Source organism: Pholcus phalangioides, unplaced genomic scaffold (assembly GCF_987345545.1).
Source record: "Pholcus phalangioides strain wild (caught in Gottingen) unplaced genomic scaffold, Ppha-v1.0 ptg000009l_1, whole genome shotgun sequence".
Classification (NCBI taxonomy): Eukaryota; Metazoa; Arthropoda; class Arachnida; order Araneae; family Pholcidae; genus Pholcus; species Pholcus phalangioides.
In genome coordinates, this window is record NW_028301602.1 from 18,839,441 (window position 1) to 18,853,861 (window position 14,421).

Here is a 14,421-nt window from a genome sequence, read left to right on the forward strand (position 1 = left end):
CCGCTGAAGGTGACGTAGGTGGTTCTGAAGTAAACTGCAGGAGAAAATTCTGATTCGAAGAAAATTATTGAGTTGTACGCTCTAAATACAGTCAAACCTCGGGCAGGAATTGGCACAGCTATGGCTTACTCCGTTTAACGAGTCACTCCGCTTACTAAGTCATGTTTTTGCCCTCCCAAGGGTGACTCATTAATGAGGTTTGACTGTATACATCATTCGCGTAGATCCAAGCGTAAAAGAGCGTTCAGTGAGTTTTGTGTATCTGATCAGAGGTTTCCTAACGTAAAAGCTCTCGTAGAACCCTTAATGCAGTCTACGCCAGAGGTCCTCGACCTTTTTTCTGGTCGCGAGCACTGCTTGTACCTATCGTCAAAAGAAGAGCACCCTTACGGCATGTTTGACATACGAATGCATGAAATCAGGATAATTTCAATCCTTGATTGCAATTTGTACAAGGTGTATAATCGGGTAGTGATCAAGTGTTCGCGAGCACGAAATCGGACACGAACATCGAGCACTCTGGGTTCTTCATCATGGTGCTCGCGAGCAACGGGTTGAAAATGTCTGGTCTATGCCCTTTACGTGATCATATCAGGATTCGGGGTTTCTGATAACTATATAACCGAATGATAACTATGAAAAAGTCCAGTTTGCAAGTACGGTGACCATACATCCTGTTTGGTCGAACGGGACGTGTGGTAAATGGGTACTAGTAAAACGGGACAACTCGTTTTTCTTTCCCCACAAAATTGGTTGCAAAATTTTCGATATCGCGTTCCATTATTTTTTATTCTATTCTAAAACGGGACTTGTTTTTCTACCTTTGAGATAAAATGCCGCATTTTTGTTATTCAGCCATTGCGAGGAGTTAGAATGGAACTGTGTAATGCAATGTCTCTCAACCGCCGGGCTGTGGCCCAGTACCGGGCCCTAACATTAGTCACACCGGGCCGTGAGTGATCTCAGTTTCATTTTCCCCCATTATTTTCTCGTTGGTTGTGTTTATGACCGGGCCTTTCTTTCACTTACACAGAAGACATTTACCGGGCCGCGGGCTCCCAAAGGTTGAGAACCGCTGGTCTAATGTATATCACAAATTACGATATTTTTTTGAATATACAATACGTTTCGTAGATCCCCTTGAGAAAGTCTCTCGGAGAAAGAAAATAGATTCGGTGAAGGGAGAAACTGATGAAGAAATGGGCGTTTCTCTGTCATATATTTGCCTTGTCAAGGTCATGGCTAAAAGCAGCTCCACATGTACATGGATCACCGCGAATACTACGGACCGATTGCAACAAACAAGTACGTAAATGTTTTTCAACAAGAGAGGGGGGAAGAGAACATCTTCTAACCTCCTACATAGTCTTGCAGTCTGATAACGATAACTTATAGGGGGAAAAAAATTACCTTAGCTTCAGGATGCACAGAAAAAAGAAAACTTTTGACGGAAAAAATAAAATTGATTACATTATCCGAAGCCCCGATAACAGAAACGAATTTTTTCCCCATATGTTATGATATAGTTCTGTTCCGTTCTTTGCAAAAGTGACAACAATGCCCAAATGATAACATTATCAGTGATTTTAATAAGCAGCATAGACTGCAGTTATGAGGCTGTGGTCCACGGAACCCCCAAATTTTATGAAGGTTTCTCTAATATACAGGATGTTCCCCCTTAAGGCTGTCTCGAAATCCAGCCACAACTAGACACGAAAATCTACTTTGTCCCTGTAATTTTTAACGGAAGAGAAGAGTGGACTCAGCCAACACCAACTAAGAGGGTCTAGCTGGTGTTGACTCGGCGCGCAGGCAGGTTTCGCAACAACTGTGTGTTGTCGGATGCAGAAAAGCCGTCCTTTCTAGCTGCTGCTACTGCTAGTGTTGGCCAGGATCTTGCTGGTAAAATATCAGAGATAACAACGAAGGAAAGAAAAAAGACATTGGAATTTTATTTCTTCCTTTTTTCTCTAGGTACCTTTCTGATGGAATGAATACATTGGATAATGGATGGTGACTCATGTCTAAAACAAAGGGGTTAGTTTATGATAATAGAAGACGGAGGATGTTTGTGGTTTGGCTTTCCTCACTGCCCGGGGTTATTTATTTATTTACTTTTATGCTCAAGTTTGTGATGCTACGTGACGTATATGATCAGCGTTTCTCGCCCTATAGTCCGCCGACCAGTGGCGGTCTGTGAAGGTGACGTAGGTGGTCCTGAAGTAGACTTGAGAACTTAAATACAAATTCAAAGAGAATTATTGAATTGTATGTACAAATATCTCGTTCACATTCAGAGGTGGATTTATGGTTTTTACTGCCCTTCTCTTACTCCAGTTCAATTTTCTTGACTTTTCTTGACCACTCATTTTCTTCAAATTTGATAGCCCGCTCAGCTTCCCCGCCCCCTGTAAATACGCCTCTGTTCCTAAATCACTCTTTTGGCCTTTAACATGCTTGCACGATTTCTTGGTCACTGTCATGGTGCTTCGCTCTCTAGGTTACAATTTTGATCTCTAGGTCATGCTTGCAGACTTTGGGTCGCTCATGTGCTTGCTTGTACACGCTCTAAGTGAATCTTTTGACCATTCAGTGACCCGGTCTCTCGCTCTGTGGGTCTACCTTTCGGTCACTCACCATGCTTACAAACTATCTAGGTTTGGTCACTCATTGAGCTAGTCCCCCTCACTCTCTAGGTAGAGGTGGATATATGGTTCAGCACCTGTGAGCTATACAAATCTTGCTGCCCTGCTCCCATTGTACTAATTTTCTTGACAACTCATTCCTCAAATTTACCGCCCCTCCAAACTTGCCGCCTTAGCTATTGAAAACGCCGTCTATAAAGACATGTGGGACATATCCTACCAGTTTGAAATGGAATGGTCGCTATAACCTGGAGTCGTTATAACGAGCGTCGACTGTATCTAGTATGTACAGTTGGCCTAATACCCGATAAAAGGTATCGATTTATGTGTTATAGTCCGTTTCAGGTTAACTTTGCAGTGCGGAGAAAGGTAGAGAGTGTATTCCTTCGCCGCAAAATATAGTTCCCATATATCGGAGGCTTACAACAGGCCCGAAGTCAGAAATTTTGTTCGGGGGGGGGGGGGTAGAACAATAAATTTGGCCATCTTTTTCGGGTCATTTTCTCACATTTGAGGGGAAGTCCCCCCTCCACACTATGGCCTTAGCTTACGATGATCATTTATGCAGAATATTTCAATTTCTTGAATAATTGAAAAAATATCGTTCTGAACCGATCTTATCTTCATTTGTTTAAAATAATTATTAATAAAAGAATAACAATGAAGAAAAATAATTACTAAAATAATAATAATATAATAATATTTTTAAATTAAAAATATCGGTTACCATTATACGTAAAAAAAAAGATTTTTCTCAGTGAGATTGGTGAGAATCAGCCATACCTTACTGAGACCACGCATCGATACATTGGCTGAAAGGCTTCCGTTGTCATAGCAACATGTGATGCGGTTCCCTCGTAGCTTCCCCTTTACTGCAAAGTTAACTTGAAACGAACTATAGATGACTTCGATTAATGAGAATAATCGATACGGTTATATAACACCAGCAAAACGACAGGGCATACTTTCAATCATGCCATTTACAGACATCTTTATATAAATTGTAAAAATTGACATTGGAAACCTTCGGGGTTCCGGGAACGAATTAATCCATTTTACATTGATTCCTATGGGAAAAATTATTTCGATTCGCGAACATTTTGGTTAACGAACGGACTTCAGGAACGAATTGAGTTCGTAAACCGAGGGTTGACTGTATATGCCAATCCTAGAACGCAGTTAGGATGGACAATCGAAGAAAATCGACTTCCCCATATGATCACGAAATCACAAATAGATCACTCTTGGGTGCTTCGGTGAGCAACAGGTTGAAGACATGATGGTTCTACTACAAGGAATTCCATTCTACGATGAGAACTTTTCCTCGCTACTCCTACAGAATCGTGGGCAGTGTTGCCAACTCAGATATTTTCCAACTAGATCTGGTCTTTTTTGATTGGAAAAAATGCCCATCTAGTTGTTTTGCTAGTTTTTGTTTTAGTCTTTTTCAAAAACTTTCCTATGTAGCCTACTAGTATTCTATTATTAAATTACGTGAAAATACGGGGATGTCCCGGAAAATACGGGGCGTATAGTAATCTAAATAATGACTAAAATCAATTCTAGTTGTTTTAAGCCCGGTTTCTAGTTGTTTTTGATGAAGAATCTAGTTGGAAATTTTTTTGACTGTTGGCAGAGCACTGATCGTGGGCGATTGGCGCAAAGCAGCTAGAGATTAAAAAAAAGAGCATTTTTGGCCTGTGTTCATTCTGCTGGTTTTTTTACAATTTTATGGTCTCAGTGTTTTTTGTTACAGCACCAAACCCGTTTCGGGGGGAAGGGCGGAGAGTAGTTTTCTATGAAAATTATTACATCTCAATATTCATAGTTTGAATTTCACTAACTTTTTTTAAATTTTTCTGTAATTATTGTTATTTTTCCTAGGCCGGGATTTTTCACGGGCTACTCTACAGTAAATTTATGGTGTAAAAAACCCAAAATGATAAGATTCAGTCCGGGTCCGCCTAGGGTTTGGAGCCCTGTCAGCCTTTTCCAACACATGTTGCAGGCTTAGATCTCTACAGTAAGTCTATAGTGTAAAAAATACAGTAATAATAATAATAATGGGATTCATTGATCAAGGGTTCCCAGTGACGAGGAATGTCAAGACTCTAGGAAATGAAAAATGGTCAGGAGAAGTCAAGGAAAAATTCTGTGAAGAGTGAAATCTGGAAGTCGGAAGAAAATTGAGAAAAAGCTGAGATTTTGAATTATGAATATTCTTTTCTTCAAGAGTCGGGAAAAATCTGAGAAATTTGTGAGTTTTGGTCAGGGAAAAAAGTAGTGAGACTAATTTTTGTGAGTTTTAATCGTGGGAAAAGGTCAGAGAAAAATCTGTGAGTTTTCAAGTCAGGGAAATTCGTTGGTTTTTGTCAGGGAAAGTCAGGGAAATTTTTGAGTATTGATCACGGAAATTTGTGAGTTTTGGGGTGAGGGGAATGATCAAGCAAATTTTGCTGTGAACCGAGCATTATTTCACACCATTGCTGTGAGTTCAAAACTTCTTAACTTCAAAGTTAAAAAGTTAGTCCTTACTGTCTTTCCATGTGATAATATGAACGTAGGTAATTTTGAAAGTACAGTATGGACACTGTTCCCTGCTACCTAGAAATTCGAGAAAAATCAGAGCAAGTCAGGGAAACAAAAAAATGGTCAGTAAATGTTAAGCATAAGTCAGGGAAATACGCAAATATCTCCTTATCGAAAGTCAGTTATTTCTTTGTGTAATCGGAACACACACACTCACACAATATATTTGGAAAAAATTAAGATTTTGAATTATATTTCTTTCTTCAGGTGTTCGTTTTCAGAGAAAGTCAGGAAAATTATCAGGTATGCGACCCTTTGTAATGTCTCATAGCAATAGTTTTCAAAAGTTGGTCCTTACTGTGTTCACATGATAATATGAGAGAATGCAGGTAATTTTGAAACTACAGCACGGACAGGGTTCCCGGTAACCTGGAAAATCAGGGAAATAAAAAATTGTCAATGAAAATAATCACAAGGCAAGTAGTTAGGAAAATGAAAAAATGGCCAGGGGGATAACGTAAATATCTAGTCACACAAACACGGTTATACAGAGGAATATGTAAATATTTTATAACAGCCAGAGAATTATATTCTATTAAAAAAAAACTGAAGCGCGCATTTGGGTTTCAGGGAAGGGCAGGATAATTTGTGACTTTTTTTTTAGTCAGGGAAAGTCATAGAAATTTGTGAGTTTTGATCAGGGAAAGTGTCAGAAAAACTTGTGCATCAGGGAAATTTGTGAGTTTTGATCAGGTGCACCCAGAGTGCTCGATGCTCTTGTCCGATTTCGTGCTCGCGAGCACTTGATCAACTTTATAATTAAACACCTTGTACAAATTGCATTCAAGGACTAAAATCATCCCGATTTCATGCATTCGTATGCCAAACTTGGTGCTCTTCTTTTTTTTATGATGGGTAGAAACAGTGCTCGCGAGTAGAAAAGGGTTGAAGACCTTTGAATCAACCTACTGGTTACATTCGCTCAAATGTAACCGGTACGCTTATTGGTTGAATTTTTCAAGTTTTATAAAAAACAATTTTTAAAATTTTTATAGTGTAATGCCCCCGTCGGCATTACAGTATAAAAGGTTGATAAAAGTTCGTTTATAAAACTTGCAAGATGCAATCAATAAACGAATCAGTTAAGTTCGCTCGAATGTAACTGATGTACTTATTGGTTACATTTTTCAAGTTTTGTAAAATAAATTTTATCAAACTTTTTTATAGTGTAACACTGGCCTAAGGGAAATTTATGAGCTTGGGCCAGAGGTCTTCAACCTTTTTCCAGTAGCGAGCACTGCCTGTGCCCATCATCAAAAGATGAGCACCCTTATGGGAAGTCTGACGTGCGAATGCATTAAATCAGGATGATTTCAATCCTAGAATATAATTTGTACAAGGTGGTTGTTTGATTGGAACGTTCATTAAGTGCTCGCGAGCAACGTGTTGAAGACGCCTGATTTAGGCCATAAGGCCATAGTCAAAATTAGACCAAAGTCAAAAAGTTTGGGAGACTATAGCCAGATAACCAATGGCCATAGTCTCCCAAACTTTTTGCTCCATCGCCCCCTTCTTAATTTTTTTTTTATATTGTCGTCGCCCCCCCCCCCCAACTCACGTCAGTCCTTAGGATCCTATACTTAACCCTCAGCTTCTGCCGCCCCCTTGGACCATTCCATCGCCCCCGATATTGCCCACTTTGCAGTGCCGTTTTAAGGCATGGTCCAACCCGGGCACCTCAAGAGAAGAAGCTCATAAGACGGCCCCGCCACTTTGAGGGGAAACCACTGATTTAGGCGAATGAAATGATCAAGCAAGTTTTGCGGGGAAACCGATGAAACTTAGCAAAGCGTCAGTTTCTTGAGTCTGTCGAAATTTCCCTTCTTTTGTGTTTTTTTCCTGCGTGTAGGTTTTACATGAGAAATAGACCCACCACTTCCTTGAATGTGAACGAATCCACAGAAAGGCATTATAATGAATTTTCCCCTCCATTATTTATTGGTGGCACTGAAAGTATCAAAAAGAAGATATGAAGAAGTTGGATGTGTGTGCGTGTTTTTTTTTCCATGTATATTTTGCATCCTTTGCCGACTGAGCTGGAACATTCCTGCGTGAAACCAGCTGAGAATCGCGTGTGCACTGACAGTTAGTTATCTCACAAACGCCCGTGTGTGTGTTGTTTTCCAGAGGCTTTTCACGATCTATTTGATTTTTCATTTTCACGAGCCTGACCTATTTCACACTTTATTTCTCTCGCGTCCTCCTCTTTCAAATGGTAAGGGGGAGAAGCGCTCTCTATCACTGCTGGACGTATTCCGAATTCGTTCTTTTGTATTGCAGCGCCATCTAGTGGCGCGGATTGTAACTGCACCCGGTTGGAATGCCGAGAGATTCCTTTCCGACGATTCACGCTATGGCAATTTTTTTTTTTTTGTCTTATTTGGGAATGTTCAACGATGTGGGTAGTGACGTCCCGATGGGAAGAAGGGGCGGGCAACGGGCCCCGATTCTCACGGGCGCCCTCAATTATTGAACGCTTTCGTTAATATAGTAAAAACCCCTCTTAACGGACACCCCTGAGATGCGGGCAACCCTCTTTGACGGCCAAATAATAATTTCCCCGCGTATAATAAAAATATGCATTTCAAACCCCTGGGGGGGGGGGAGCAAAGAGGAAAAGAGGCCACACCACTTTTTCGGACGATTTTTTTTTTTTTTTCACCTTTGTCCGTGAAAGAGAGGTTTCTATACTCTATAGAAATAATTTATTTCATCAATTGTGAATTTTCTTTGTTCAGAAATTATTTCTTTCATCAATTATGAATTTTCATTAATTCTGAAATTATTTCTTTCATTATTTCAGAAATTATTTCTTTTTTAATTATGAAATTATTTATTTTTTTAATTATGAAATTATTTATTTTTTTAATTCTGAAATTATTTCTTTCATTATTTCAGAAATTATTCCTTTTTTAATTCTGAAATTATTTCTTTTTTAATTCTGAAATCATAGCATTTCTGAAGTTATTCTTTTTTGTTATTATTTCTGGAGTAATTTCTTTGTTATATCTTGAATTCTCAAAACGGTAATTTTTATTTATTATACGTACTTTTTTCAGATTTCTGTACATTATGAAATTATGCATCATGTCTTTTTGGATGCTGCCCCCCCCCCCCCCTACTGTTAAACTGTGACTCAAGTGCAATGGAAAATGTCAAGGCTAGGCTTACCCGAACATTTTAAGACAGCTCTGGTCTGTAGGGTAATTTACTTTTTAAAATATGTGACGTCACATCCGTCTGATACCGAATAATAATTCACGATAATTTGGGGGGGGGATGTGTTCTATCTTTTGAATTTAATCTGTGGATAGTGAGAAATTGTTGTGAACTTTACAGCAAAAATTCTGATTGTCTTTCCTTATTCAAAGAAATAGATTTGCTGTGGCAAAATTGGAACAGTATTGGGTTTAAAAGCTTGAGCAAATGAAAGTTAACGGTGAAAGTTTCTTTCTTTTCTTATTCATCTACAGGTATCTACAGTTTGACTATGTGTATGTAGCGTATACCTTGTCTGACGTTCCGTCATGAAAATTTGCTTGACAGAAACTGTAAAAATCTATAAAAATAGGAGTAATTTAAAACAAAAATCAGCTCCGCAATTTTTTATTTGAGTTTTTGGAATAATTAACATAATTACTGAGTTTTCCAAACTTTTTGTTCCACATTAGTTTGTGGAACAAAGAGTTTTGTTTTCCCTTTCGTCAAAAAAATTTATCTTCTCATCGCCCCTGACTCAAGTTAAGCCATAGGATCCTATACTAAACCCGAAGATTCTACCGCCCCCTGGACCCTTCTATCGGGTGCCCAGGGGGCGATATTGCTCACTTTGGGAAACACTATTCTATCACTATGGGTTATCTCCAGGCTCTATGATCTTCTGATCTAGCTTTTGAGGTTTTGGAAATGATAAGCAGATTTTGCTGAGAAATCTGGAGGATATATACACAGTATTTAAGTCGGCATGCCGGGAAACATGGAGGGAGACCAGCATGCAAGGAATACCGTATTTTCCGGCATGCTGGGAAATTCGAGTCACAGATTCAAGATAGAACAAGATATCTTATTTATAGACGGAATCTTTATTCTAAAATTCCATCGATTCATCTGAATGCATTCCGCGATCCTTATTAAACCTCGTTTTTCCCGTCACGCAGGGAACTTCACACCTTCCCCCTCCCCCAACATTTAAAAAGCTGGTGTCCCTAGAGTTATACGACATGCCCGAAAATGCGGAGAATACGGTACATTGATTTCGTAAAAAAAAAAGAAAGAAAAAAATTACAATAATTTTACAAAAGAAATGAGCAATAACGGCTTGAATTTGTACTAATTTATTTTGCGTGCAAGTATTTCATGTGTATTATATAGATACTGTACGTGGTTTTTATTTTGAATTTGTATTTGCAATACTGATATTTTGTTTTTATCTTTTCCAGAATATACAAATTCTTAGCATTCATGTAGACGCCATGTTGTGTGATCCCCAGCCAAGAGGCCTGAAGAGAAAATACCACTCGGACGAGGACGACGATGACGATGACCCCCCGGCCAGGAAGAGTTACAACCAGCAGCGGCAAGAGATCTTCGAGATCAGCTACGAGAAGCTCTGCCGCTTCCGACAGGCTCCTGACTCTAGTCTGCTGCGATACGTCCTCATCTTCAACACGATGCGCAGCGTCGAGCAGGAGATGGAAAGGGACGGCATCAAGATCAGCTGTCTGTCCGGCGGCCCTTTCCTCCCCTCGGTTAACTGTGAAATGTCCACCCTGGATCCACCTCCGCCTAGTCCATACGCCATGGCCGACGGTGGAAATCCCCCGGCGGGTTTTCCCCCGAACGTGTACAGCAACAGTAGTAGCAGCGGCAGTGCGGACGCTGCCGAATCCAAGCCGGTGTTGCCTTCTGTGATCAGTAGTAGTTCGGTAGCCATCAACGACTTCGGCGCTGCCCAGACTTCCGCGAACTGCAGCGGCGGCGAGTACGACAGGTGCTTGGCGGACATCTACAGTAAGCAGTCGTCCGGGCGGGTGACGCCATTCGTACGAACTCCCTACGACCGCACGGAACCAGGTGCCTTATGGACTGACGACCGGTTGACTAGTCTCAACTGGAGCTCCGTACTTAACTTCAACAGCTCTCCTGCCACCAACTCATGTTCCTCTCCAGGGTCCATGCACCAGCCGGTTGCCGGCGGGATGTACGAGCAGAACGGTGTCGCGAGCAACGAGAGGACCATGGCCGACGACGACGGATACTGCAGCGCGGAGACGTCTTTGCACACCCTCATGCCACCGGCGACCTGCGGGTCGTCGTCCTGCATAAGCAACCTGACCGTTGCTTACTCATCCAGCTCATCGGGGAGCCCGAACACCAGCCCCAGTTCGGGAAACATCAGTCCGGCGTCTGGTTCGTCACCAACCAGCAGCGAAGATGAGATCTTCGGAGACATCGACCTAACTCTGTACGACTTCGATTTGTTGTCGCCACTTTCTCCGCCCAACGTTAGGATGGCACCGGTGAGTGCGGAGGAGCTCATGAGATCGCTGTCTAACAGCTCGGACTCGGCGCCGAACTCGTGCTCGGCTTCCGATTTCTGCAGCAAAGGGGAACAATTCAACGACGAACATGTCACCACATCCGTCAAGTCATGACACGAGTAACATAATTGGGACAAAATCCTTTTTTTTTGTTTGTGCGTGTGTTTGTCTAAAATAGGGGTTCTTAACCTATTAATAGTGACCCAAACATTGGTCGCAGGGGCTCCTGTCAAGAGTCGCGCGAACCCAATTACAATTCGGGTATAAATTTGTTGCTGCACTGGTTTCTGTGGCGTCTTAACGATTTCGGTGGCCTTGGCTGGGACCAGGGCCAGAACTAGGGGGGGGCGCAACTGTCCCTGATGGCAAAATTTGGGGGGGGGGGCAGCAAATTTTTAGGCGAACACATAGAACACCGTTATAAAATTATCGAATTCCGAATTGGTGGGCGGCGGCAAAACTACAATAGTCCTAGTTACGACCCTGGCTGGGACCCAGACATTTTTGGGTCCCTCCATGAGCAATGACTTTTTTATATTATATGCATAGTACATTTTTTTGGAAAGAATTCAACGTTACAGAATGCCCAGTAAATGCTGAAAATTTTATCTGTATGAAAATATGAGCACATTTTAAACACACACAAACAAACATTGGTGAGAATTCAGGCAAGATGAGAATTTGAAATTAATGGAGTAATAAAATTCCGGAATTAATGAAAAAAATTTCTATAATCAATGAAAAGTGATTCGAGTATTAATGAAAAATAATTCTGAAATAATGATATAGAAATAATTCCCGAATTAATTAAAATTTAGACGTTGTGAACGAAATAATTTCAGAATTCGTGAAAGTTTTCATTAATTTGGAGGGCCCTGGGCTCTGTTGGCCCCCACTTGTTAAGACGCCATAGAATATCGCTTGATTAATTTCGATCAGAAATATATTTAAGGCCGGGATAATATAAGTTTGATAAAACTACTTTTATAAAAGTTGAAAAATGCAACCAATAAAAGAGCATCGGTAACATTTTAGTAAATGCAATCGATCACCTTATTGGTTGTATTTTTCGAGTTTTATAAATGAACTTTTATGAAACTTTTATAGTGTAATCCCATTCCTAATATGATTTTTGTTTTCAAACTAATTAAAAATAGACCAATGGGGTCGCTAAGTTGATCGTCGTGATTTTGGGTCGCGGCTGGAAGAGGTTAAGAACCCCACCTGGTCACGAAGAGTAGCCATTTTTTTTGGAAATTTCGTAGCTTTGCACAATCTCTACGCTGTTGTCTGTTTTTATTAGCACGTGTTGTTTTCTATTCAGTGCTCATTATATTTGTGATTTTTCTTCTTTTCATTTTTAGTTGAGCTTTTTATTTCTTTCATTGATCGCTTTTATTTGTCGTTATTTTTTTAAATATATGAAGGGGGGAAAAATGGTTGTTACGTTAAAGAAAATCATTTCATGTTCATTCACATCTACACGAGGATCCATCTTGATTTAAACTGTGTTTTTTAAGTGTTACTTCAATAGACATGTTCATGCAAACTGTACAAGTTTGCTCATGTTGCTCAGACATATCACGCACCTACCAATATAATGTTGATCAGAAAACTCTGATTTTTGTCATTTTCTTGTGAGAATATTGATCCCGTTTGGATCTCACTGATCAATCATTTATCTCACTGGAATAAAATAATAATTTGAACAAAAACAGATGAACAATGACCTTTATAAACTTAATTTAATGACCATTTGAGATCAAAGAATCAGTATTTTTGACCAGTCGTATAATAACTAAAATTAATCCAATTCTATGAATTTAACTGGTTCACGAATAATTGAAACTATTTTCCTGAATTATCACTGCATTCAATAATGTTTGAGTTGTTCGAACAATCGTTTATAAATGTAAAAATGTTTCGTAGGACGTGAGCACTGGACATTATTTTACGTGTCAATTTCAAATAAAGTCGTGTGAAATTGGTTTCACGCACACGTGATTTAATGATTGTAATCAATGACATACGCTGCCTGGCCAAAAAAAAAAGAAAGCCAACATTTTTTCCTGCTAATACTGTGCAAGCCTCAGGAGGAGGAAGTTTTGTGATCTGTGGTTTTCTGGGATAAGGGGGGTGGTAATAAAATGAACTATGCTGAAATTTTTAACACTCTTACGCCGGGATTGCGCTAGAAAAATTCTTTTATAAAACTTGGAAAAAAAACACTCTATAAGCCTATTGGTTAAATTCGCCCCTGAATGTAGCCAATATGCTTATTGGCTGCATTTTTCAAGTTATATAAGAGAAATTTTAGAAAATTTTTATAGTGTATCACCGGCTTTAATGATTATTTACTCATGGATCATTGGATATTTTATTTTCTGAAAACGATGGCATGTTCCAGAATGATGTCAAAATATATTTGTCTCAAACTTTGAGAAAAATGAACAAAGTGAGCGCAGTTCATGATTCAGACATCACTGTTTCTCGAAGTGGGTAATATCGCCCTCCCTCCTCGGAATGGTCCAGGAGGGCGGTAGAAACTATAGGTTTAGTACAGAATCCTGCTGGTTAGCATGAGTTAGGGCGATGAGAAAGAAAAAAATAACTTTGAAGGAGGGGTGATATGTGGAACAATAAGTTTGGGAAAGTATGATTTTTAGACCAGCGGTTCTCAACCTTTATTGATTCATAAAGCCCTTTTTATAGTATATAACTTCTGTGGCGGGGAGATTTGAGGAGTTCCTCAATGAACTGAAAAAATATCGAATCTACAAAATTTGTTTCAATTATATCAAATATACTGATTTATATTATTTTCCTCGGGTGGTTGCGGAGCTCTTGGGAAGTGCCTGAATACAGAGCACCGGTTGAGAGCCGCTGTTTTAGACCATAGAATGACAAATCCCAGGCCGCCATGGCGACGAGAAAATCGGTTTTGGAGCCTAAATCGATGAGCTTGCATTATAAAAACAGAATGCAAAAAAAGTTTTCTGAATTCATAGTAATTCCACTATCGAAAGATTAAGTTGCAGAAAAGTCACAAAAATCTTTATTTAGAACTCGTTTGGCTCAAAACCACTCCAAAAAAAAACACGTTTGGCGTCAAAAAAGTCTTGCTGGCACATATATATATATATACACACACAGCATATATTTTGTTTTTCGATTTCTGAAACCCTGATTTAGACACTTCAATTGTCATCTATCAAGTACCCTCTTGAATCCAATCGAGATTTTATAGAACTTACAGAGGTATCTGTGGTGTAATTTGACTCTTTCTGGGCCCACCAAGAATCATGTCGGAATATTGGCAGAAAGTTGCCTAAAAATTAATGTACTTCATAAAATTTATGCTATGTGACGAGAGAATGTGCTTTTAATTCATATTCAAAGTTGTACAGCAAATTGTTAAATTAAAAAAACTATTTTTTTTTTGCCAGGCAGTGTACCACGGCATGATAAAATTACCATCAAAGAGATGTTTCACTTAAACCTGAAAATTCCTCAGCTGATTGATCAAATAAATTAATGAGTAGAATTTAATTTATTCAAAATTTTATTAGATTTGTTTTTTTTTGTCTGAAAATTATCCAACAAGTACTTGAAGTTTATAATGATTTATTATCACCTTTATACTCGGG

The 14,421-nt window shown here is 39.4% G+C and overlaps 1 protein-coding gene across 1 annotated transcript in view; it reads left to right on the forward strand.

Annotated features, from left to right (window-relative positions):
* The window catches only part of LOC149082177 (uncharacterized), a 31,575-nt gene extending 18,760 nt beyond the window's left edge, over positions 1-12,815 (forward strand). Inside the window, exon 2 of the mRNA XM_089235694.1 lies at positions 9,674-12,815. Coding sequence (XP_089091820.1) covers positions 9,674-10,888 — 1,215 coding nt within the window. The 3' untranslated portion in view covers positions 10,889-12,815. The remainder of the gene's footprint in view (positions 1-9,673) is intronic.
* Positions 12,816-14,421: the final 1,606 nt, after the last annotated feature.